The sequence below is a fragment of the Pygocentrus nattereri genome, chromosome 21 (assembly GCF_015220715.1).
Source record: "Pygocentrus nattereri isolate fPygNat1 chromosome 21, fPygNat1.pri, whole genome shotgun sequence".
Classification (NCBI taxonomy): Eukaryota; Metazoa; Chordata; class Actinopteri; order Characiformes; family Serrasalmidae; genus Pygocentrus; species Pygocentrus nattereri.
Window position 1 is genome coordinate 27,563,536 of NC_051231.1, and position 24,706 is coordinate 27,588,241.

The 24,706-nt window shown below is 39.0% G+C and overlaps 1 protein-coding gene across 3 annotated transcripts in view; it reads left to right on the top strand.

Moving 5' to 3' along the window:
• LOC108435684 (ataxin-7) overlaps nt 1-24,706 on the top strand; it is a 65,254-nt gene that overhangs the window by 15,408 nt on the left and 25,140 nt on the right. For all 3 annotated transcript variants that reach the window (XM_017711685.2, XM_037532264.1, XM_037532265.1), the window contains exons 4-5: nt 315-383; nt 16,840-16,944. In XM_017711685.2, coding sequence (XP_017567174.2) covers nt 315-383; nt 16,840-16,944 — 174 coding nt within the window. The remainder of the gene's footprint in view (nt 1-314; nt 384-16,839; nt 16,945-24,706) is intronic.

Sequence of the window (24,706 nt, forward strand, 5' to 3'; positions counted from 1 at the left end):
CTTTAAATGGATTAGAACAAGTAATGTTACCTTTTTGTCTTTCATACAAATGGAGTTCAATTGAAAATAACATCTTTTTATGAACCCAAATTTATCTTTGATGCTGAAAAAGTGGACTGGAGATTGTAGAATTGGGCTGTCTGTCTGTCTGTCTGTCTGTCTGTCTGTCTTATCTATCTACCTACCTACTTATTTTGTTTGAATTATTTATTTTGATACCTGAACAACTACAAAAAATTTAATGGTATCCCTTCTATAACCGTCCCACTCAGTTCTTGGAGTTTTGACCTTGTTTTCTTTTTATTCCTGTGTAGGTGCAGATTCAGAGGAAAGTTTCAAAGAGTGCGGGAAGAATCGAGAAGCCATGCGTCTGTGCAGAGAAGGTGAGTGGTAGATATTTAATTCATCTGCGTTTGCGGGTTTTTGCGGGTTTTGTGCTAGTTGTAGCACCGTATGTGGACATGCATGTAGCGCGTCAGCTGAAACCTAGACAAACTGGAGCAAGTGCAGCCAAGTGTGGGGGGAAACGTGGCTGTCATATGGAGTAGTTAAACATTTTACACACTGTTATCAGTGCAGTCTGCTGGATATGACAAGGGCCTCTCTCTGTCTCTGTCTCTTGAGCATTAAGTTAGTAATGAAAATGCTTATGACAGTTTCAGGGTCTTAAGTGGAACAAAAATACCAATCAACTTTGTGTTTGACCTGCTTATGTATTATGGCATAATGCCTTAATAGGGGCGTCGTAGCTGACGTGAAAGCATTTATGGCGCTGTTCTTCTGCATTATTTCTAGATAAAACAAAAATAAATAAAAAGGGAAGTTTGCTTACATGGTCACGAAATAAGTAAACACAGTACGTGATTTATTTCAAGCCGTTATTTCATAAATGTCAAACTATCTGAAAATTTATGAATATTAAACAGCGCTGCCAACTAGAAGAGAGGAGCTGGTTAACAGTAGCTTAGTTAGCATGATGACAACTCTGCTCATCACAGAACATGTTTGCAGAGCACCCAGTTTTGGTTCTTAAATGTAGTTTGGTGATCTTAAGTCTAGTTCTTTGATACAGTCGTAGTAGATGGTTTACATCAATGTACACTTTGTAGAAGCATCTTAGATAAAATACCTGTAAAAAGTGGAGGTGCTGTACATTAAACATGTATACAATCTGTATTTTATCTTTCTACAAACATTAATAGAAGTGTTTTCTCACTGACTGGGAAAGCCCACTGTAACTTGGTTGAGCTTGAGTTGACTTTCTGCGCTTGTGCTAATGCAGGAACCTACCTTTTCATTGTTGACCATTGTAGATTGTTGCCCAAGCACAGCAGCTTAATCCCTGTTGCTCATGAGTCATAGTCACACAGCAGGCCTGTCGTCAGTCAGCTTTTCATCCCTTCATAACAACCAGTTATTAAACTGAATTAATTGTGTTTACACGTTGTTAATCCTGTCTGAATAGGTGTGGGGTGTCAGGGTTACTCCTGTTTTGGCCTTGTGAGAAAGAGGAAGATGATCCCAATTAAAGAAATAGCTTAACTAATTTAATCAAAGTTACAGTTTTCTCCTTACCCCTAATAGTCGATCAGCCACAACATGTCGATGTCAGACGTTTGGTGTTTTAGTTAGCTACGAGGCTAATGTTTTTAACAAATAATGAAAGGTTTTGATCACTGAGTAGCAGCATGAATACTTAAGTTATCACCCACTGATCATAAACAGCGTCGAGTTGTTAAGAAATCTCATAGATTTGCTTGAGTGGTTTCTGAGAAAATGGCCTTTGTAAAAGGGAATTTATTTATTTATTTATTTATTTTTCCAGTATGTTAAACATAGCAGATAAACAGAAAATGTGCACTAAATGTTGTATTTAAGTGCGTTCTTTGTAGGAGGTGTCTTAACCAGTTGTCACAATAATGTTTATTGTATTGTAAATAATCAGCAATACATGTAATTTGACCAGGGGTGTTCAGACTTTTACATACGACTATAAATGTGGATGTGATATTCAGCTTTGCAGCGGTAACATGAACTACCTGGTTTGCTTTACAATTCGCCAGCTAGTGCAAACAAAACAAACCAAAACAAACAGCCCACCCCCTCCCCCCACCACCAGGTTTCTGCCTCAGAATTGCTCTACCCATCTTCAAGATGCATCATTAGAGAGGGTTTATGTAGTCTTTAAATCAGAAAGTATTACTGTAGAGATTGCTGCGGCAAACGTTGGATGAGAAGCATGGCTGAATGATGGTATTGGGAGGAGGGGGAGACTTAAAGGTCCAATATGACGTGACACTGAATTTTCATCCCTTTTTTTATTTTTTGAAGTAAGCGTTTGATACAGTATGTAAACAATGAAAACAGCCCGTTTTTCAATTAATGGCAACTTTTGTAATGTGACAGAAATCGACATATTCGCATGTATTCAGCTTAGAGCAGTTTAGCCAAACCCATTTACACTGAAGTTTTATGGTGTGTTTCAGTTCGCACTGAGGCACAATACAGGACAGCCAGTCAGAACAGAGAGCAAGGTTTTGTCTCAACAACAGCGATGTCTCGATCTTCAGTGCACAGTAACAAAATCAGCCTGTTGAATTGTAAGGGATAAAGAGAGGCTGTAAAGTGGTCATGTAAAAACACAATGACTAAAACCAACAATAAATGTTTTCAGTGGAAAAATGAGATACAAATAAATCCAAAACAGAGAGGGCGCAGTAAAATATGTTGACATTGATGACATTATGTTCATTCATTCATTTATTTATTTAGGAACAATTTGTAGTTTATTCTAACGTCGTGAAAGCTGACCTCTCAATTTGCATAGATTTTGTTTTTTTGTTGTTTGTTTTTTTTTCTTTTCTTTCTTTCTTAAAAGCCAAAGTGGTTGCATTGTGTACTTGTGAGGATCTCTTATCTAACACTACATTTGCACGGGTACACAATGAAGCCAGTGTGTGCACAAGGCATTTTGCGATTTACAGCGAAGCAGTCTGACTGTAGAGAGGCTGCAGAAGCCACGGTGCCCGGGAACCTGTCAGAATTATCAGCCTCCATTTGAGCTGGAGAGGAAACAGCTTTGGTGTGGTATTGATTCGGAGTGGACTTGCTGGGTTTGCTTATCCTGAGTGAAAGCTGCTGCGTGTTAGTCTTGTTGGGGAGAAGGTTACCAAACACGAGCGCCTTTTTTTTTGTGTTAATCTGTGACCGAAGCCTGGTCTGTCAAACCTGGTCTGTAATCAGTGCCAGAAAGGGCTGTAGCTCTGCCAAGGCCATACTGGCCTGGTGTTTTGTTAAGGTTTTGATTTCAGTTTCACTTTCATGTAAGCATTTGCCAGGAATAAGGTGTAAAAGTGTGCGCGCAGTCAGAACAACACCAGGCCACACCCAGTACCTGCCCGAACATACACTGATCATTTGGGATATTATTGTAGTTCACTACCTCAGGTACAGAGAGAGAGATGCAGATAGATAGATTCATTCTGTTTTCTGTTGCCAACCCGTTTTCTCTCTCTAATTCCCTAATGAAAGAAGAGATGTGATCTGTGGGTGTATGTTGGTAGAAAATGCCCTCTCAGGCTGGATTTGGACCAGCTTGCTCCAAACTGTTTTAAGAGAAAGCACAGAACTCGCTTCAGATCAGTGCAAGAGGGCAGAAGCTTTCAAAACATGAGAACGTGAGCTGTTCTCACTTCTGTTTCTGCAGCTATGTCTAAATTCAGCCAAATTTAAAGCCTTGATAACTAGCATGGACTCAGTCATAGCACTAATACTAATATTATATCTTATTCTGTTAAAGGGCCCGTAATCATGGAATACCAGTGTTTTTCTTAAATAATGTAGTAGCAAATAATGTTTCAAAACATACCATTCACGGTTGAGTTCATATATGGATAGAAAACCTGAAAAACAGCCCATTTTGAATGAATTTACATATCCGTTTATTTAGCCTATAGCCATATGGCTCTGTTCATTTACTTCATGGTAAAAACACTGGATATGCTTCCTTTAAATGTTCCCATTCAAACAGTGTACAGTATGAGTAATATCCCAGATAAGGTCTTATTTTGACTATGTGGTTTGCATGTGCTGGCCTCAAGACACTTAGCCTGGCTAGACATTCCACTGTTGCACATGTGCTGCTGTATGGGGTTTTGAGTAAAACACAAACTAAAAGAGACACAGTTGAGCAGTTGCCAAGCTGCTGTGTTCGATCAACTGCAGGACTTATTTTCTTTACTCTGCCTTAAAAAGTGTGGCGATCAGGTAAATTATTGTTGTCTCTGTGTGTGTTGAACTGGGCAGTGTGGCATAAAGCAGTTGCTATATTGTTATATTTCTTATACGTGGTAGTTGTGAATCTGGAATCAGCTGTGAATCTGGAATTTCCTTCGTTTATCTGGAAATAAACATTTTAGAATTTTGAAAAATTTAAAACAAAGAAAAGTTATGACAAATAAAATGAAGAAATATTCGAGATTCTCCTTTTATTTTTAGGCCACTGTTCAAGCTTAAACAAATGTGTGACGCTGACCGTGTTAAGACCTTTTTTTTTTGTCTGATCTCTTATGTTGGAGAACACGTTCAGACGGCTCTTTGGTGGATTTGATCTACTTATCAGGCTTTTGCACAAACTTGTGATGTCCGTACCAGCTTGAATGCACACTTGTACTAGATACCTAGACCACATACTAAGATTAAGATTCTGCTTTTAACAAATTATGCACCGATATATATTTTTTCTCTTCTGATATCGATACCTGATTCTTTATTATCGGTTGATACAGAGTACTGATACCAATGCTAACTTTGTGAGCTACTTAGCTTGTAAGTCCTGATATTAATACAGTTCCACTTTTTAAGTATTTTAATTTGGTAAAAACGGTGTTCGGAGTCACAAATAAAACACATCGAGCTTGAATTAATGACATTTACTTGTTGGATTTATATTGTTTGAACATGTAAGTCTGCAGCAGCCTCTCTGGCTCAGCGAAAACAGACTGTAGTATTACAGTCATTCATGCTGTCGTTAGCAGCAAAAGACCCTGCTGTTGCGTGAGGCAACTGAATTGGCTAGTGGACACAGTCTTCGGTACTGGGATGATATGCTAAAGGCTAAACCAAAGCAAAAGGCTTTCATTACCTCAAAAGACTGCTAGTCCCTTACATATGTCTCCCTTGCACTCGCTCCCTCAATAACAACCTGGACCAACATGAAGACTGTAACTGACTACACTGCAGGAGATGAGAGATTCCTGAAAGAAGCCTAACTTAGCCACTCGTGTACGGGGGCTCCTGTTAGTGTGTTATGTTCTGTTTTCTGGTGCATTTGTAACATATGGATGAAACCAGTAGCTTAGGCAGAAATCCAACCATTATATCCGCCACCACTACTGCCTTTCCGTGAAATACAGGCATTACAGATTTTGCCTGTTTTAGAGGACGCTGGATTTTGAGACACATACCGATTTTGAGACCACCTAGCCTAGATGCAGTAATTGTTTTAGTGGGTTTGTTTTATGTAAAGTTTTTTTTATTTATTGTCAGCTTTTTCCAGTGTTTAGCCCAGTGTGTCCAGAATTTTTGTTTGTTTTCGCCAAGAATTTTAATTTCGATATATAATTACTTTACGCTCTTAATTGCAGGACTACTGCAGCCTTCACATACCCTCAACTGCATAAGGTGGGCCTTCAGACTGAGACGTTACCCAGTTTCAAATCTCTAAGAAAATAATTTTGAGTATGTTGTAAATATGCAGCACATCTCTGAGCCTTAGTGTGTGTTGTGTATGTAAATACACCGCTAACAGGAGCTGTAAAGCAGAGCCAGATAAAGACAGACCTGCACGACTCACTTCTGTACAGTCATCAGTGGAACGTGACTGAAGGCTGCGCCGCGTGGTGAGGAGAGCTGAGACTGGAGACTCTCTCTCACACACACACACACACACACACACACACACACACACACACACACACACACACACACACACACACACTTAAAGCTGCGTGTTGTCTCTCCCTGCGCACCTCGGTTCTAAAGACTGCTCTGCCTAGATCATTTATCACTGACAATGAAGAGGATGGTGAAATTATCATCTCTCTCTCTCTCTCTCTCTCTCTCCCTCTCCCTCTCCTTCTTGCCCTCACTCTCTCCTTCTCTCACATGTGTGCTCACCCCTCTCCTGCTCTATCTTCTACCTCTTGCTTTACTGCTCCCTCATTGTTGTTCTAGCTCTCTTTCTCATCATCTCTTTCTCTCCCTCTCTCATGCGTGTGCTCACCCCCTCTGTCCTACTTGCTCACTCTTTCTGTTTCGGTCTCATTTTATTCCTCTCTCGTGCTTTTACTTGCTCACTTTCTCCTACACTGTCTTTTTCCTTCTCTCACTTCTTTTTTTCTCATTCCTCTTTTTTATTCTTTCTCCTGCCATCTGTGCCTGTCTTTCACCTTTCTTCCTCTTTTCTGCCTCTCACTTTCTCCTTCCCTGTCTCTGTCTTTCTTTCCTTTTTGCACAATTTTTTCCTCCCTCATTTTTTCGTCCCTTTACCTCGTTTCCCCTCCCTTTCTCTTTTGTCACTTTCTCCTTCCCTGTCTGTCTCGCTTTCTCTTTTGCTTTCACCTTTTTTCCTTATTCCTCTGTCTTCATACTCCATCCTTCTACACACTCACTCTCTCTCTCTCTCTCTCTCTCTCTCTCTCCCCCCACACACACTGAGTAAGAAGGCTTTTGATTGGCTCTGTTTTTTCTGTGCTATCAGCCTTTTTTGCATGTCTTGTCTGCTCCAGTTTTCTAAGCTTTCTCCTTTTTACTGTTCAGTCTGATGTCCAGGGAATCACTAAATTGCACAAAAGATCCCCAGTTTTATTTTTTATTATTAGGAGCCATCTGGACCTTCTCAGCATGACGGCGTGCCTTGAAGGAGAGATGTCTTGCTCGAGTGATGTTCAGCCTTTGTGTTTCTAATGGTGTAATTAGTGTAAAGTTGCCCAAGTGCCCTTGATCGCTGAGATAACGATGTCATGAAGTTTTCCAAATTTGTTACAGTATTTGAATGAATATTTAAGTTTGCATTAATAAAGCAAACGAAGCCCATAGAGATGTTTCAATACCAGAATTTTGGTTATCGACGCCAGTGTCTGATATTACATCATTCTCGATACTTGACTTGATACCCAGCGAAAACTGAAAATTCCAGTGAGCAGACTCGCCTTCACTGAAAACTTTACGTGAACGTTGGCTTTACATGCAAAGATTTTTCCCAATCCGATTGAACAATCGGATTACAGATTCAGACTGAGGTGTTTATGCTCACTCTGCCCAGCAATCTGATGAAAATCTTCGTTCACATGACCGCTACAAGTAATCTGACGCAAAATGACGCGCATGCGTGGAGCAGCGCTGAGAGTGAACGTTACCATGACAGCGAACATCACGTGAGGTCCAGTCGACGTGAGATGAGTTTCCAGTTGGCGCACTTGTGGTTTTAATGACATTAAACTGACGTCAGTCCCACCGCCGTCTTTTAAAGCTCAGAGCATAATCTTCGTCTCCTCTGCAGACCAGTTTCTGCTCCGCCACGCTGAACGTTATAAACCTTTCGCTGTGACGTGCCGCGCATGCGCAGAACGTTCTTACACGTTCCGATTGGAGAGTAATTAGATTCAGGTGTTTACACAGACATTATTCTTCTATTTAACGGATTATTTAGAGGTTTATCCACCTTTTCAATCGGATAGAAATTGTATTCCGATTGGCCTCAATCGGATTAGTCTATTCCGATTGAGGTGTTTACATGGACGTATTCTATTCTGATTGAGCTATTAGTCGGATTATTAACGGATTATCAGGCTGCATGTAAACGTGGCTAATGACAGTCAAAACAAATAGCATACTAAAATGTGGCCTTCAGGGGTTTAACAAAAGTAAAGCAGGCTTTATTATGCACATTATTAAAATTCACCTCATTCAAGTAAATAATGTGTCAGTAATATAGTGTAAAAATGCTAACTGGTAAGCAGTGGCATCAAAAATACTGTGAAGAAATGTACCTAACAGGGTGAGTTACGGTGTCGGCATAACTTGAATCAGTATAGAAATCTGTAACTAAGCCATAACAAACCTTGTATGCCAATACTTTAATAGTAATAATAAGAATTCAGTTCAGATGATCTCTGGGTGAAAACAACTTTATAACACCAGCCTCTAGTTCATCATCAGACTGAATGGAAGGTCACATGCTTTGAGCTCCTTCACATTAGGATGCTGCAGTTTGAGGGGCATGGCCAAATTTGATGAGTTATCTTTAGTTTGAAATGAATAATAATATTGTTTGCAGTCGTTTAGGTTTTTTTTAATGCATGGATTATATTAGTCTCATTATCTCGAACGCAAGATATTTTGTTATGTGAGTTGGTCTCACATTCTTGATGGACTGCACATGGAAGAAAACGTCCATATGCAATCCATCAAGAATGTGGGACCAACTTTGACTCTGTACTACCAATACATTAAAAAACCTTTTCGTTTTTGACCTGGACTTTGTTTAGACCCCTTTAGAACCCAGGCTTCTTAAGTACTATAGCATTATGTCACTGCTGTTGGGACAAAACCTTTTATCTCCATTTCTGTAATTTTTTTTTTTTTTTTTGGTAATATAATTATAACATAATTTTTACATAGACATAGTTTGAAAAAGGCAGCTGCCCTTTATGTTGTGTCAAAATTTCATGTTGAACGGACCAACAGATATTGTCCAAAATTATTTGGGCATAAAAAAATATTTCTCAATCTACTTCCCTTAAACGTGGAGGTTTTTTGTTTGTTTGTTTGTTTGTTTTGTTTTTTTGGTCCTGTAAAGTTGTTTATTTGGTGTTAGAGGATTTTGTTCCGACAGCAGTGATATGCTGTCAGTATCAAACAGACAGAATGTTGAGCAGACATGATTTATCCGCGTTCGATTAGTCATGGCCACTATAAAATTACAAAGTGCCATTTTGTAAATCTTCCCAAAAAAATTGTCCAAAAATCTTTTTTTTGACAATTGTCCAAAAAAAAATTTGGACAATACTAAAAAAAAGTACAGTTAGCTAGACTGTGTTGTGTGTGTGTGTATATATATTGTGTTCTGAGCTAGAATGAAAAACTACTGCTTTAACAGCGCATGCAAGTTTCCACAGATTCTGTGAAAAATGTCTTAATTTTTTTACCATTTGAGGTTTTAAAGACTAGTATGTGCCTTTAGAAGTCATTGTATAATGTTAAACTAATTTAGAATACCTCACATCCAGTCGACTGTTGACTTATCAAAAACTGACCATTGGTGAAGGGCGAGAGGTCAGCAGAACTGATAAAGTCAAACACACTGAAGAGACTATGTAAGGTTTAGTTTTTCCTTTGCTGAGATAATAAAATGCACCGAATTTGGTTTAAAAAATTTCTCAGCAAGCATCACTTGGTATTAGCTGGAATATTGAGATAAGGAAAAGTTACTATACTTACTGTAAGTTCTTACTATAAGCTGAAGATTAGAGTATAATTCATCGCACAATGACACTTTGGTCCTACAAAGAGTGAACAGCTTGTTTTGATTGAATTCTTCTCTTCTTCTTCTCTTTCTGCCCGACAGGTTTGTCGCCAATTTATGAAAAAAGAATTATCAGTCCTCTTTGTCTAATAAAAATCAGCCGTGTTATGTTCCATCAGTACCGATACACACATATAAACTATACATCAGCCATTACTGTGCTGAATGATACATCGAGTTCACACATTCCACAAGGCAAATCACAGCACTACTCATCCTCCTACCCAACACAGGATGTCAGTAGTAGCCAGAGTAGTAGTATGACGAATGGTTTTGCCTAAAGGAGCTCAATTAATTTTCCCTAAATTAGTCATCTGCAGGGGCAGTCCCCTGTGGAGCAACTTCACGTTTAAAGGACCTTGCTCATAATGGCTGTAGCTGGATGTTATTACATGGAACTGAACCCATGACCTTTTTGCTTCATGCTCAGTGGCCAAATTCTTTGACCTCTGGGTTTACACCACCCGTTCTAGTGCTCATTAAGGCATGATGGAGTTGGTAAACCGCTTGAGTTACAGTAAGTGGTCCTTCTGAACATCTGAAGCGTGTTAAGTGTAATGGAGGACTTGAATCATCCACCATCCATGAGCAGCTTTCAAATGGAGCTCGCCGCTGTGACCACTCCACTGAAAGCTGTACTCGCGGCAGGAAATTGAAAAAAGTAGTCGGACTGAAGCGGTTACATCACACTAATATTAACCTTCTCGGGACCTCATGTCGGATATGCCTCGAAACGCCTCTGCATACGTTTTGTTGAATTATACGTTTTATTTCTTACTCATTGAAGCAGGAGGAGACGTTTTGTTGGGAGAATTCAGTTTGGGCTGCTCTATAGACCAAATACTTCTATTGGGATTGAGTTACTGTTGTGATGCATTGAAATTCTTTGGTAGATCAACAAAAAGTGGAGCCTGCACTATTTTCATCTGAACTTTGGTTGGATTGCGTTGGCACCTTGATTCAGGAAAACGCCTAAAGAAACGCTTCTCGGTGTTGATCTGAATTGGTCCGAATGCTCACATTGATTAGAAGACTCATTTTCATAATGTCTTCTTCTGCAGCATCAGTGTCGCAAACACCATCGTTGCAATAATGATTAACAGGCTGTATTTTGTGCGCTAAGTCTGCAGGTCATTGACATAAAATGCAATGTTCAAAAAAGCCGATCATATGAAGTGATATTATTAGGATGGTGTGCATTTGACCAAATAGTGCCCTCAAGAAAAGACCTTTTTTCTGCCTGTGTAAACCGAAATCTAGCCTCTTCTTCAAGCAAATAAAGACATAGAAATAAAAAATTACACATACACCTTTCACGATTGTGCAAAATAAACAAAGTGAAATACTAACAGCTCCTTGCGTCGATTCAGGTTTATTGTGACAGCGTTAGCCAGTACTGCTTCACCAATTTTACAGACAGCTCTGAGAGTAAGAATAATATCACATTCCAAGTGTTTTTTACAGGCTTGTTGTTCAGGACAGGGTCGTTTTTGGTAGGTTTGTAATTGGTTATTTAGCTGAATGGTAAAATGGTCACTCATTTTCAGTGCAGGGGCATAGAGGTCTGCACAGAATTGTTTTTTCAGTCCTACTCCCACCCGGTCCCGCAAGATTTTATCTTGCTTCCGCATAAAATTAAAATCATTTGGTCTGCCCCTGCCCGTGCAGTTCCATTAAGGTGAACTGAGATCCAGTATTTGACATAGTCTATTCACAAATACGCTAATCTCAGCTAAAATAAAATGGTAGTCATGGTCGTCAGGCTGGCTGTGAAGTACCTTCAAGCGAGAATTTAACCAGAGATTGGTTGTTTTTGGTACTGTTGCTGGATCCAGCGGCTGTGGCCATCAGGCTGAAAGTTCTGCTGTCTCTGTAAGAATTTGCATGTTGTTCACATGGCCACTTGCTTTGCAACTCTTTAGAATGACTTTATTTATTTTGCTTTACTGTTATCATTTTATATTGTTTATATATATGATTTAGTGATCATTGTACTTCATTTAGGCTGTTCTTAGTCTGTTGGGTTTCTCCACACGTTTCGCCGTGCTCCCTCCTGCAGTGGGCTGCTTATCCACCCCCTTCCACATGCAAAACACTAAAAATTAGTCCAGCACCACAAGATATTGTGGTGGGTCCTGCAAGTCCAGCAGGAGTCCAGACCTCTATAGCAGGGCACAGGTCAAGCCCAGCGCAAGGAAGCACTTGTTTGGCCTCTGATGCTACATTGCTGGCCATCTAATTTTGTGACTCTGGTGCTCTGAGCAAGGTACTTTGATCTGTTGTGTCACATTTAGCGTGCAGCTTTGTTGTGTAGACATACTTTAAATTGATATCCTGTTTGTGTTGGCAAGTAGAAGTGATTGTATTATTGTATTATAACTTAGATTTGATGGAAAGTTACTGTATAAAAAGAATCACCCTTTATATTTTTGTCTCTGTTGCTTGTTTTTGTCATTTGACACTGAAAAGTGCAGACTAGGCTCTGTTAAAACAGAAAGTAAATGGAATGTAAATGTATTTAATTACATAATGTATCAATAATTATGCAGTTTTAATAAAATAATACAGCAGTTATAACTCTAAGGGTTGTTTAAGTGGACTTTCTTTTGTGCTAACACTCCAAGCTCTATTCCAGGAGACATTACACAAGCGACAGGTCTGTCACAACCGAAAATATCTGGCGATACTGATGTTGTTTATCTTCTACCTTCTGACAGCCAGCACTGGCAAATTAGATGTACTTAACATCCTGATTTCCAGGGAAGCACCTGATTAGCTGGAGAGCAGGTCTGGGTGAAGGAGCCATAAGAGCACTTTTTGAGTGGCTCTGATTTTTTTGGAGTGTCCTCTCGGCTGTGCGGAGGCGCGGCGGTCCTTGGCCCTGGCCTCAGCTGCGGCACTGTGCCGCTCTCTCAATTAGTCAGACTAATTAACTCCCCGACTCTCCTGGTATAGGATCATCAGTGCCTTACCACTCAGTGCTCCATCTTCTTCCCTGCTAGAAAGATAAGGTCATAGCCAGTGCTCAGTTTTTGAGGAATCTTGTTAAACTGCTTTATGATTCGGTGCCGATTTAAAATTCTAAATGCATGTGCATATACATTATAAGGGCTACAAGCATTTATGCATATTCTATTAGTGAAACACCTTGCATGTTCTAAAGCTGAATTAATAATGCGAGATGGTTAAAGCTTGGCCTGTGTTTGCAAACGTTTAATCCTTTTAATCTTTTTGTTGTTTTTTTTAATTGAAGCAGAATACATGCAACCTTTTCCTAAAGCCCATGTGTCAAACGCAAGGCCTGCGGGCCAAGTCAGGGCCGTGGCACAATCCTACTCGGCCTGCAAAATTATTTTTCATTTTCTGTTCTTATTACCCCATTTTATTCTGAGATGCACTACAGTTCCTAGCATGCACTGCACTAATGTGCGTTCTGACACCCCCAACACTCTAGGGGCCAGCGGTTAGACAGAAAGAAAAGATGCCTGCGGTGTAGTTCAAGCAAATGGGCAGTTTTAAAAAGAATCAAAAAGCAATCTATTTTTACTTAAAATGATGTTTGAACACGTATTCAGTGCCTTATTTGCTCATGCAGTTTTGGCAGGCTTTGAATAAACCATGACCCTTTTAGTGGCTGAGTTTGACACTCCTGTCCTAAAGTTTGTGTCACAGTATGACACCTAGCAGTTTCAGGTTTCGAAGGCTGCAGTAGGGGATGTTCAGAGACACTGCTGCTGTTTGGATTGGTGCTTGTTTTTGTTAAACAGACTGCAGATGTTAATATTATGAGTATCAGTCAATTACTAGTCTAGATTTTTTGAAAAGGTCATGTTTGTTGGCCCTCTGATGCCACTAAGACGAAGTGCTATTTTGCCATGCTCAGTGGTACTGAAGTAATTTGTTTGGTACAGATAAGTGTAACATTTTTCTGTAATGGTGGTTCAAGTAGATGTAGTCCCAGTCCATTTTTTTAAGTGTATGTATATGAACCAGCGTTCATAGATACAGTCATATGAAAGACTTTTTTGTTGATTTTTTTTTTTTTTTTCTTTTTTCCTAATTGAAAATAAGTCATCATATCCTCTACAGAGAACACACTTCTGCATATTTTAATGCATAATTACTGTTAATTTTTTTTATTTAAAGTGTTAGAGAAAATGTATTAAATATGAAACACAAAATGTGACCTGGGTAAACGTTATTGGTCATTTTTACCTTTTATTATTTTTCAATAAGCTCAACTTATCAATAAGCTCAACTTAAGCCAGTAAATAGAACTTGTTCACTAAAACACGCAGAAAAAAAACATATTCAGCAATACGACAAAATCAACAAAACTGGAAATGTTAAAATTTTGCATACTACTGTGTGCACTTATAATAAACATTGGATGTTGTTGTTGACCCACAGTTGCCATTTGGTGTGTCCTGGTGTGTTGTTGGTATGACAAAGGCTAATATTGCAACAACGTGTTGTACAGCCTTTATTTGTGTGTACTAGAAAGACAAGAGGCTTGATATGAATTCTTTGGTGTGATATTATTGTCAATGATGTCATTATTATAGTGCATTTCCGACTAAACAGCTCCTTTATAATAGAATCCTTCCCCCATTACACTATTTTTCTGAAGACCTGCATGTTTCTGATGGTAGTTCTACCATGCGTAGTCGCAGTTCTAGCTAATTTGAATATTTCCCTGTTTAAAAGATCTCGCTTTCTTTTTTTTTAGCTGTATGTATGACCTTTTATGGCTTTGTTAGAATGCACTTGTTTGCATTACAGCGAGCAAATCACTCTGGCTCGGTATTATTATCATATTAGTTAAACGTTTTAAACTGAAGACGTGAATGAGGCCATAGATCTAGCCAGTTCTAATGTAACACGCAGTGTTGCCTTTTTATCTGCAGGTATTTTTTTTCTTTCTCTTATCTATTTTTGGCTCGGTTATTTGTGTATTTTTTGGCAGATAGTGATTTTCTAACAGTGCAGAAACTCTGCAGTTACAGATACGGAATAAGGACAAATAGAAAATGCTACTGTGCAACTGCAGAGCCGAGCTTGTTTATAGACCTTTGGGCTTACAGATGTTTCACAATCTTACAACTGCCATTCAGTCTTTGAGTGTCTCTCTCCCTTTCAGTCCCTCACCCTCTCTTCCCCCAGGCAACCTTTGGAATGGTTGGCTCTGTAGCTTGTCTTTCTCTGCCACTCATGCGTTTCCTCTGCTCTATAAAAACAGTGTGAGATCAGCCTCGCTGAAGTGGCCGATCACTTTCACTGAAACGTCCTTGAAAAGGCCTGAATGGCCCTCACCTGAGCTGAGCTGCTGAAGAGCAGCACAGCCCTCATTGTAGCAAGGGGGACTCCCTTACTTGGGTTTCCTGTGTGCCACAAGGGCCTTTTGCTGCTGGTTGAGAAATTGCACCTTTTATACCACTGTTAGCAGCATGTACGGTGGTAATGTTGAAGCATGTGTTGAACTCAGTCGGAGGCCTTTTGTTAGTGGAAATAGTAGCTTGGATTAAAAGTTTTCAGGCCTTCACTGCAAAGCTGAAAAATACTAGGGATGAACATATTTATGGGCATTTTAAATATACTGATATCAAAACTGTGCAGAAGTTCCAGGGTATTAATAACAACATATTCTTGTTACATTTCACTGTGTGCATGTGTTTATTCTAAGGTTATGTAGTGTTTTGTGCTGGAAAAACACACTTACGGCTGAGATAAATGGTTTTCAGTTTTCTATTTCCTGGATTTATTTGCTTAACATCTCTGGTTTGAAGTAAAAAAAAAACAGTGCTGTATTTATCCGTGAATACAAGGTTCATATATCTTTAAAAAGTCTTCAAGTAGATTTTTACTTTCATAAATGTGTAACTATTTGAGGTATTTGGCTCTAAGATGATACTTGAAGACTGGCTTGAAAAGTCTCATCCTTTAGATTAATCCACAATAGTCCCTCAACCAAAAATATCGGGTTGACGGCTGTCCTTTCGTCAGAAACTGACCACTGATGAAGGGCTAGAGGACTAACACCTTGAAAACACTGTACACGAATCCTGCAATAGCAAAGCGTAAAGCCATATTTTCAGTCTGTGTAAATGAAATAGACTTTAAGGGGACTTCCAGAGAACTGTTTCAAAATGACTGCGTAATTCAGTGATTGAGGTGTAGACAAAGACATTCAGAGTGGTTTGATGTGAAATGGTTCACTGTAGGACAGATTTTTTTTATGCTGGTATTGATGGGAGCTGAGGTTGCAGTGTACCACAAAAATATAGCTTTTTTTTTTTTTAACTATGCAAAACAACCAGTGACCTTATGCCTCCATTACGTTTTATATGTAATGTTGATGAAGGTAAAATAGTGATCAGAATTTTTCTTTTCGTGTAATCGCTTTCTGTTTGGCAGCTTTTAGAGGTAATTCCTTCAGATGTCTGGTTCCTATCGCCGCCACTGTGAACAATTCTGAATTAGCAAGCATCTTGAGAAAGGAACTTTTCTTATCAGACCTCTCTGGGCTCGGTTTCCCTAAAGCATCTTAGTGTTAAGATCATCTTAGCTGCTAGAGAAAGTTTACTGTGATGCTCCTCTAGCGTGTAAGTATCACCCTTGTGCTTTTAGGTAACTCAGCCCTGAATGACTTTGTTTACATCTGAATACATTTCAATATGGTGTAAATATTATTGTTTGTCATTTGTCAAGTTTTTTTTTTTTTTTTTTAAAAAGGTGTTAAAATGCATTAAACTTTATTTTAAAAAGTCATGTTTTTGTAGTTGAGTTGAGAAGCCACTAATATTCACATTAAATGTGAAGTGTAAGCTGTATGAGCAGGGTGAGCTGGCCATGCTCTAGGTCACATGCTCCTAAAACGCAAAGATGCATCACTAAATCAGCAGATCAACTATTGACTACCTCTTTTGGTGGTTGCATACAATAAACAAATGCTAAGTCTTTCACATTTTGTACTTATAACAATCTAAAGTGTTCTTTTTCTGGGATATTTGAATATTTATACCGATTACACTGATGTATGTAGACCCAGTTTGTCTCATTATTCCCAGAAGCTTCTTGATTAACGGTGTTTTATATACTGATTGGTTTGGCAGGGACAGTCAGGAGGATCAGTATAGGTCTGTGTAAGAATTGTTATGTACAAGTCTGAGTGCACAGTTATGAGACCAATGAGCTTGAACTTTGACCTGCTAACTTGATGTGTCTGTGTTTGTCTGTCTGTTTTTTCCCTGCAGATATGCCCATTTTTGGCCAGTGTCCTGCACAGGACGACTTTTACCTGGTCATGTGCAGCCACTGCACTCAGGTAGTCAAACCCCAGGCCTTCCAAGCACACTATGGTAAGATTTATTGTTTTTTTTTGTTTGTTTTCTCTCTCTCTCTCTCTCTCTCTCTCTCTCTCTCTCTCTCTCTCTCTCTCTCTTTCTTTCTTTCTTTCTCTTTCTTTCTCTCTCTTTCTTTCTTTCTCTCTCTCTCTTTCTTTCTCTCTCTCTCTCTTTCTTTCTCTCTCTCTCTCTCTCTCTCTCTCTCTCTCTCTCTCTCTGTCTCTTTCTTTCTCTCTCTCTCTCTGTCTCTCTCTGTCTCTGTCTCTCTCTGTCTCTCTCTGTCTCTCTCTCTTTCTTTCTTTCTTTCTTTGTCTCTGTCTCTCTCTGTCTCTCTCTCTCTCTGTCTCTTTCTTTCTTTCTTTCTCTCTCTCTCTCTCTCTCTCTCTCTCTCTCTCTCTCTCTCTCTCTCTCTCTCTCTCTCTCTCTCTCTCTCTCTGCCTTTCTCTGCCTTTCTCTCCAGCAAGATGTTGTAGCAAAATCTTATCTCCCTCAAGGGAATTAAGACAGAAATCCCTCCTACTCCCACCTCTGCTCGGTCTCTATTTGAGCACACACAGAGAGAGAGAGAGCACTGTCCTTTGATTTCCGCCGCCAGCCACTTTGTGTTTACAATCCTCCGGTTAATATTTGATGTGCTCCTTTTCTGCTGTGCCGTCCTCTCGCTGCTTTATCTAAATCCAGCACTTTTTAAAGTGGGAAAACTGCCTGTAAGACTGTGAAGAAACTTCAAGGATGAAAAGCTAAAAATATATAAATAAATTAGAAAAAGAAAGAAGTGCTCACATGAGCTTGCATCAGGAATACTTGACCTGCGTGAATGAAGAGGTTTCTTACATAGAGTGGTGTCGCTGCCCTCTGTCAAAAAAAGCAGTTAAATTGGCTGCATATTTAATGCTACATTTGTCGAGCTGCTCTAGGCTGCGTCTAAAGGTGTGCTCCCGCTTACCCTGATTGGTGCAGACCAATCAAATTTTTTCTTTACTTCCATTCACTTTTAACAGGTATGAGCACTCCAGCCTCTGCACACTGAACAAGAAGCTTTAATTCAGTCAGCACACCAAACCTGTTTTGCATTAAGTTTTAACTCTTTACAGATGCTCAAATTGCTCTCAAGTAGCTGCTGTTGCTAATTGCAAATGAGCAATAGGGAAAGCATTTGATTTTGGCGCATGGACCACAGAATTTATTCTTGATAGGTGGAGCCAGGCGATCTGTTTGGTTCAGTTCAAACTGATGCTTAGTTAAACTCACCGACCGTACACAGTAGAGATTAGGTAAAGTTCATTACTCTGAATAATTAAGAATCTCTTTTCATATAATGTAGATTATGTGAGAGAGAGAAATGTATACTTTGATTGGCTAGTGAAAGTTAAAATTTATGGTACTAACGGAGGCGTCATCTCAATGTGAAATCAACTAAACCAATTTTTAAAAAATCAACCTGCAGACTTTTAGCAAGCAATCTAGTAGTGAAAGCATCCTAAGAGTAAAGGGTGATGTGACAAAAATATAACCTGACAGTTTCACATTTTAGACCCAAAAATAAAATAAGAATAAAAGTCCTGGGTACCATGAGTAAAGTGCATAAAGTGAAATGGCCATTATCTATCAAATATATCAATAAATATATCACAAAAACTGGCAAGTGATACCACATGGTGCTGCAAAATCATAATATACTATTGATATGTCGCCCAGATAAATGCTTCTCATTGGAATTTCATTTTATGTCATGGAAAATTCATGGAATTACAGTGTTTAAAAAAATGTATGAGCCTTCTAATATACATGGAATATGGCTAAGCCTGTCACAACCAAAAGGTTTTAGCTGACAATTAATTGCTATACAATAATAATATATAAATATTTGCAAGTTATAATTGAATAGTACTTTTTTGTTTGTGTGCAGCAATAATACAATAAAAGCTTAAAACTTGTAGCTTCCTTGCTGTCGATCCCTGGCAGCTCCAAAGTGATGATGGTAACAGTTTGAGCTCAAACAAACAGTATTCGCCACCACCCTTTTAAAGATGTTATTAACAAACATCAGATAAATAAACATTACGTACTACCACTGTCTAAAGCTGCTGACAAACATCCAATAAACAAATTACCAAACATTACTCACAGGCAGTCGTCTAAAAGTGTTAACAAACATTAAATAAACAAAACATTCTCACTGCTGCCCTTAAAGTGTTTTTAATAAACATAAAATAAACAACCATTACTCTTTGCTCCCTTTGTAGTGTTAACAAATATCAAATAAACAAAGATTATTCACTGCTGCCATCGTTATTTATGTGTATTGGCCTTAGATCAGAAACAGTCACAATTCACACAGTTTTTGAGACATGAGTAGATTATGAAAGCTAACAATTATTGCTGTCAATTGACTGTGTAATTATTGTGAAAAGTCTTGTCGCTGCTTTACCAAGAAGCTACAGCATCTAGTTTCTAGTAATCTGATTGCTGTTCAATTTGGTGGGTCATTAACAGATTGTCTTCAGGTTTTAGAATAGGTCCATAATGATTAGTCATTGCAGTAAGTAATTTGATTGTGATTGGGGATATTTATACCAATTATGTTGATTTTTTTATTGTTGACACATTGTGTAATTTAATAAAAATGCACTCTACAATGTGCTATAATGGTCATATGATACCATTAAACCATTGATTTGTACCATGAAATAAGAAAATATAAAATTGTGACTGGCAAATGGAGAAAGCTTGATAGTTTGGTTAGTCAATTAAACAAATAATGGTCAAGAACTGATCATAAGTTGCAACTGCTTTAGAGCAAGATAGGCTAATTCCAGCACTGTATAGTGTTTTTGTTTCCCGTTTGTTTACGTCGTGGCCTGTCTGACAGCAGCTGCCAACTTCTGGTCTGTAATCTGTCTTACTCCACCAGAATCGCCCACAAGGGGGAGACACAATGTCATTTAGGTCGCATGGCGGCACCCTTTTGTTGCTTTGTAGTCAAGGTTGAAAAAGTAAACAACCAAATGAATAACTCTCAACAAGACCACTGCATCATTTTGAGCACAAACGTCTTATTGGTAAACAAGTGGTAAACAACAGCTTCTCCAGCACCAGTTTTTCTGCCTGAGAGTCATTGTCTGAGAGTCAAAGGCTAAATGTTTTGTGCTTGACATTTAATTTAATGATAAGAGCAATGTTACCAAGTCTGTAGACTCTCTTTCCAATCTGCAGAACTGTCTTGATTATTTGTGTGAATTTTAGATGAAATGAGATGTGGTCCAATAAAACAAATTAAAAAAAAGAAAGAAAGAAAAAAGAAACGAGAGCAGAAAAATGAACCTAAGCTCAGGTAGGTTGGCGTCTAAATATGACACATGGCTCCTTTTCTGGAACTTGGATCAACATTCCAACATTCCAACATTCCATCATTCAACATTCTAAAATGGCATAATTCTGCTGTCTGCTATTGATTCTATGATTCTATATTCTGTTCTAGAACTAAATAGTGCAGACCTTTTACTACTTTTTCTGAGCTCACTGCACCACTCCCCCAGTGTTGGGTGTTTCTTGCAAGCACGTGCCCTCGTTTATTTCACACATTAAAAGATTAATGACATGATTAACTGCGCAGTTCAGGAAACTTGAGCGGTCGAGTGCTGGATTTTAAGTGTGTGCCAGGTACAAGTCTACTGTGGAAAGTGCTGATCGAGGATCAGTGTGCAAATCCAAAGATGTCGCAGAAATTTCTTTGTGCACTTTTGTCTGTTTTAAACCTTCATAATACCAGTTGTGAAGAGAGATCACAGTATAAAACCCGATGTAAAGTTTTAGTCGTTTTGATAAGTGTATGATGGCTGTTTTTTACAGTAAAAGTAAATAGCCTGTTTCTGTAGTGTCTGTGCCTATGGCAGGCAGTGCCTGTGTACACAGCATCCGAACAGTGTTAGTGCTGGTGATTGATTGGTGTTAAAACAAAATACAGTTCTGTAAAGAGTTTCTATATAAAGTCCATCAATGTGATACCTGTAGTAAAGGGATTTTCTTTGTGTACTAGAGCCATTTAAATGTCATCACTATACTTTACCCTAAGTGAGGTAATATCTAAAGCATCCTATTTTTGGTCAGTAGAAAATTGCTATAAAGTCTCATCCGTACTGCAGTTTTGTATCTGAAATTGTTTTAACTCCAGCACAATTAGTATCTATTTAAGCAATCGATATTTGATCCTTTTTTTCCCCTAAATCACCTAAAGATAGCTGATGTTTGGCAGTTACTGAGTGCTGGGTGTTAAGCTGAGCAGCGGAAAGTTGCAAACGGAGATCTGGCTCAGTTCAATAAATTGAGATACACACCTGCTATGTTTAATGTTCAGGTGACAGCATATGTAGTTTGGATTCAAGGCTCTATTTGAAGACGTCTGAGTGCACAGCACAGAGTGATAGTTTCAGTTCTCACATACGTGAAGCTTAGCACTAGATACTCACTGCTGCATTTTCTTTGTTTCTGTTTATGCTTGGTTTTCACAGTTTTTTTCAGTGTGATACACAGTGACTGCTTCACTTATAGATGGCGCAGCCTCGGAATTTGTCCTTTTGAAAGCCGCTTATTCGAACCATTTATCCATGATGAATGAATTCTATATGGTTGTAAAGAAAAGCATTTTACATTAGCTTGGACTTTGAAATGTAAATATAACTAGCCAGAACAATCAATGAGCTTGACCTGAATATGATGCTTTTTCTTTTGTTCAACTAATTATTACAATATTTTGCACTTTTAAAATTGTGTTTGGTTGAATTTCTGTTTGTTAAAAAAAAAAAAACCTAAAGGCCAACAACAGTGGGGGGGCTTTGGCCCACAGTTCAAAACCAGCACCATAGATCACTGCCTTGGTTTCTTTTGTGATGACACACAGCTTTAAGAGTTCCTTTTGTTTTTATACAAGAGTTCTTCAAAAGAAAGAACAATGTAAGGCAGGTTGTGTCAAATGTGCTTCCACCAAAAATAAGTAGTAACCTTCTGCACTACGAGTAGAGCGTTAACAGTTGCATTTTCAGTATTTGCCCTTATATTTGCATTTTCAATATTAACCTTAACGTCCTGAACCAGAGCATCTAATTTGCCAGATTGTATTCTGTGTAGCTCTGGATAATTGCAGTTTGTTTGTCTTCTGCCGCAGCCACCAACCAAAATCTCTCTTAGAGGCAACGACAGGTTCAGAATTGGCTGTGTTCCTGTCACACTCTTCTTTAGAATCTCCAGGTTAGGTATTATCATATAGAAGTCATCTAATGCAGAGGTTTCCAGCCTTTTGCAACTCTCAGCCCCCACAATTAAATAAACAATAATAAAAAAACAAAAGGATGTTTGTATCTGCTGTTAGGACGTGTCGCAACAGCTGTGAATTTTTTTGCAGTTTAATACATTTCACAGTTTAAAGCCTTTCTCAGCGACCACAAAGGTATGGGTTCATTGGGTTTATCAGACTCTTAGTCTGGTTTGTGTTCGAGCTGAGAGAAAGAAAAATGCATGTACGTCTCTTTTCCTTTAGCCCCTGCAGCCAGACTAAAACCGTTGTCTCTACCTGTGATCTCAGTCCATGGTTGGTTGGTTGGGCCTGGGCGCTCTAAGCAGCATGAGGTGCTCAGATATACTTGTGCTCGCAGCAGGACTGACATATTAAGATGTTCCAGCGAGATGTTTTGGTCATTAATTTATGAAGCTGGTGTACAGAGCCCTTCTCCTCTTTGCTTTGCATTAGAGTTGGTTAGGCTGGGGAGAGTCTTGCGGAGGGTTTTTTCGCCTTAAAGATGAACTGTTTTCCAGATTTATGCTGTTTACTTAATGGACATTTTAAAACTTATTTGTTTAAACAAAGATAAAGGAAAGTGTTAAACCTGTAAGAAATTGTCTTTGCAAAATGGACATATATTAGGAAAAAGCTACATATATTTACAGAACCTATAGACATTTAAACAAAACTGTGGTTTTATGAATTTATGCTTAAATGCAGTAGATTATTCATGTTATGAACTGAAATATTCAAAAATAAGATTTCAAAGTTGTTCACATTAATGCCACAGTATACGGTTCTGGAAGATTGATAATATTTGAACTCAACAGTTAAACAAATACACCCATCTCTTCAGTACAGCTCCACCCCCAAATTCATGGACACTCATTGCCAAGGTGAAGGACCCTGTGCTGTTGAGCTGTTTTTAGATCGTCATGACCATAAAACACACATCTTTGCAAACACACAGACAAATGCCATGATATAACGTTAGAATGAACAATGAGACAACGAGTAATGTGAATAACGTTAGCTAGGTTGTGTGTTAGCAAACACTGCCGCTGTGAAGCTAACCAGTGGTTGTCATAAATATTAGCAAATGGGCGAAATACTGACCTACTGGTTCTGTGAAACAGCAAAAATAAGCTATGTTAACGTTACCTGTCAAGCAGAAACAGAGCAACCTCCTCATAACTTTTCATGCTTTTATACTGAAGCTGAAGTCAGCTTCTTTTTCAGCAGCCTCTTGCTCTGATTCTCCCATTAAACCTTAAATGGTGCAGCAGTTACATACCGACACTGTGACCTCTTTTTCCAATTTTCCTGCGCCACTTAAATTCAGGTGTAAGAATGGAGCTGCTCCATGATTTTCATGTGGAGCTGGAAAATGGAAACGGGAAGCCAGCCTCAACCTCGTCAACTTTCTCTCCACCATTGACGTGCCCTTGTCTCATCTTCTCTTGCTGAATTTGACCAAGTGTATTGGATTGAAACCATACACTGCTCCTTTCATATTTTACACACATGGTGCTGAACAATATATATGGGGAGCATGATATTGATTTTCTTTTCTGAAAAAAAAGAATTGGTCGATGGCAATATCCCTTTTGCTGAGCTGTTTTATTTTTAGTTTTTCTGTTATTTTGTGCACTTTTGTAAATGTGTTTAGGTTTGACAGTTTACTGCAATGTACATTGTTTTCTAGCTGGTTTAGGTTGTTTTGAAAGAACTGTTTGAAACTAAGAAAAATTAAGTAAACAGTAAATTTCGCATTTCTTTCTGGAAATGTGGTTTGTGTCTAGTCATACGATATTTTGGCTAATGATGCACCGATTTGGGAACTGTGGGCTGATGCCCACAAAGCCATCTAATATTTTTCGTGTACCCATCTGTTGATGCCAATTCCGATACATAAACATTTCTGAAGTGTAGAAATTGGGACCGCGCCTAGCATTGCTTATTTCCTTCCATCCGTCCATCCATCCATCCATCCTCAACCACTTATCCAGGTCACAGGGGCAGCAACCTAAGCAAAGAGGCCCAGGCCTCCCTCTCCCCCACACCTCCTCCACCTCTTCCGGAGGGATACCGAGGTGTTCCCAAGACAGTTGAGAGATATAATCTCTCCAATGTGTCCTGGGTCTTCCCCAGGGTCTCCTCCCCATCGGACATGTCTGGAACACCTCCCTAGGGAGGCGTCCAGAGGCCATCCTTACCAGATGCCCGAACCACCTCAACTGGCTTCTCTCAACGTGGAGGAGCAGCGGCTCTGCTCCGAGCCTCTCCCGAATCGCCGATCTTCTCACCCTATCTCTAGGGGATTATAAATGCAGTAAGGTGAATAAGATTTTGTTATTTTGACTCTAGCATCAGCGTCACCTAAAGGTTCTACTCTTCCAAAGTACATAATCAATTGCCAGTTTGATATAGGGGTGCAACGATTATTCGACTTAGTCGACTAAAATGGTTGTCAACTGAAGTTGACAACTACTTTGGTAG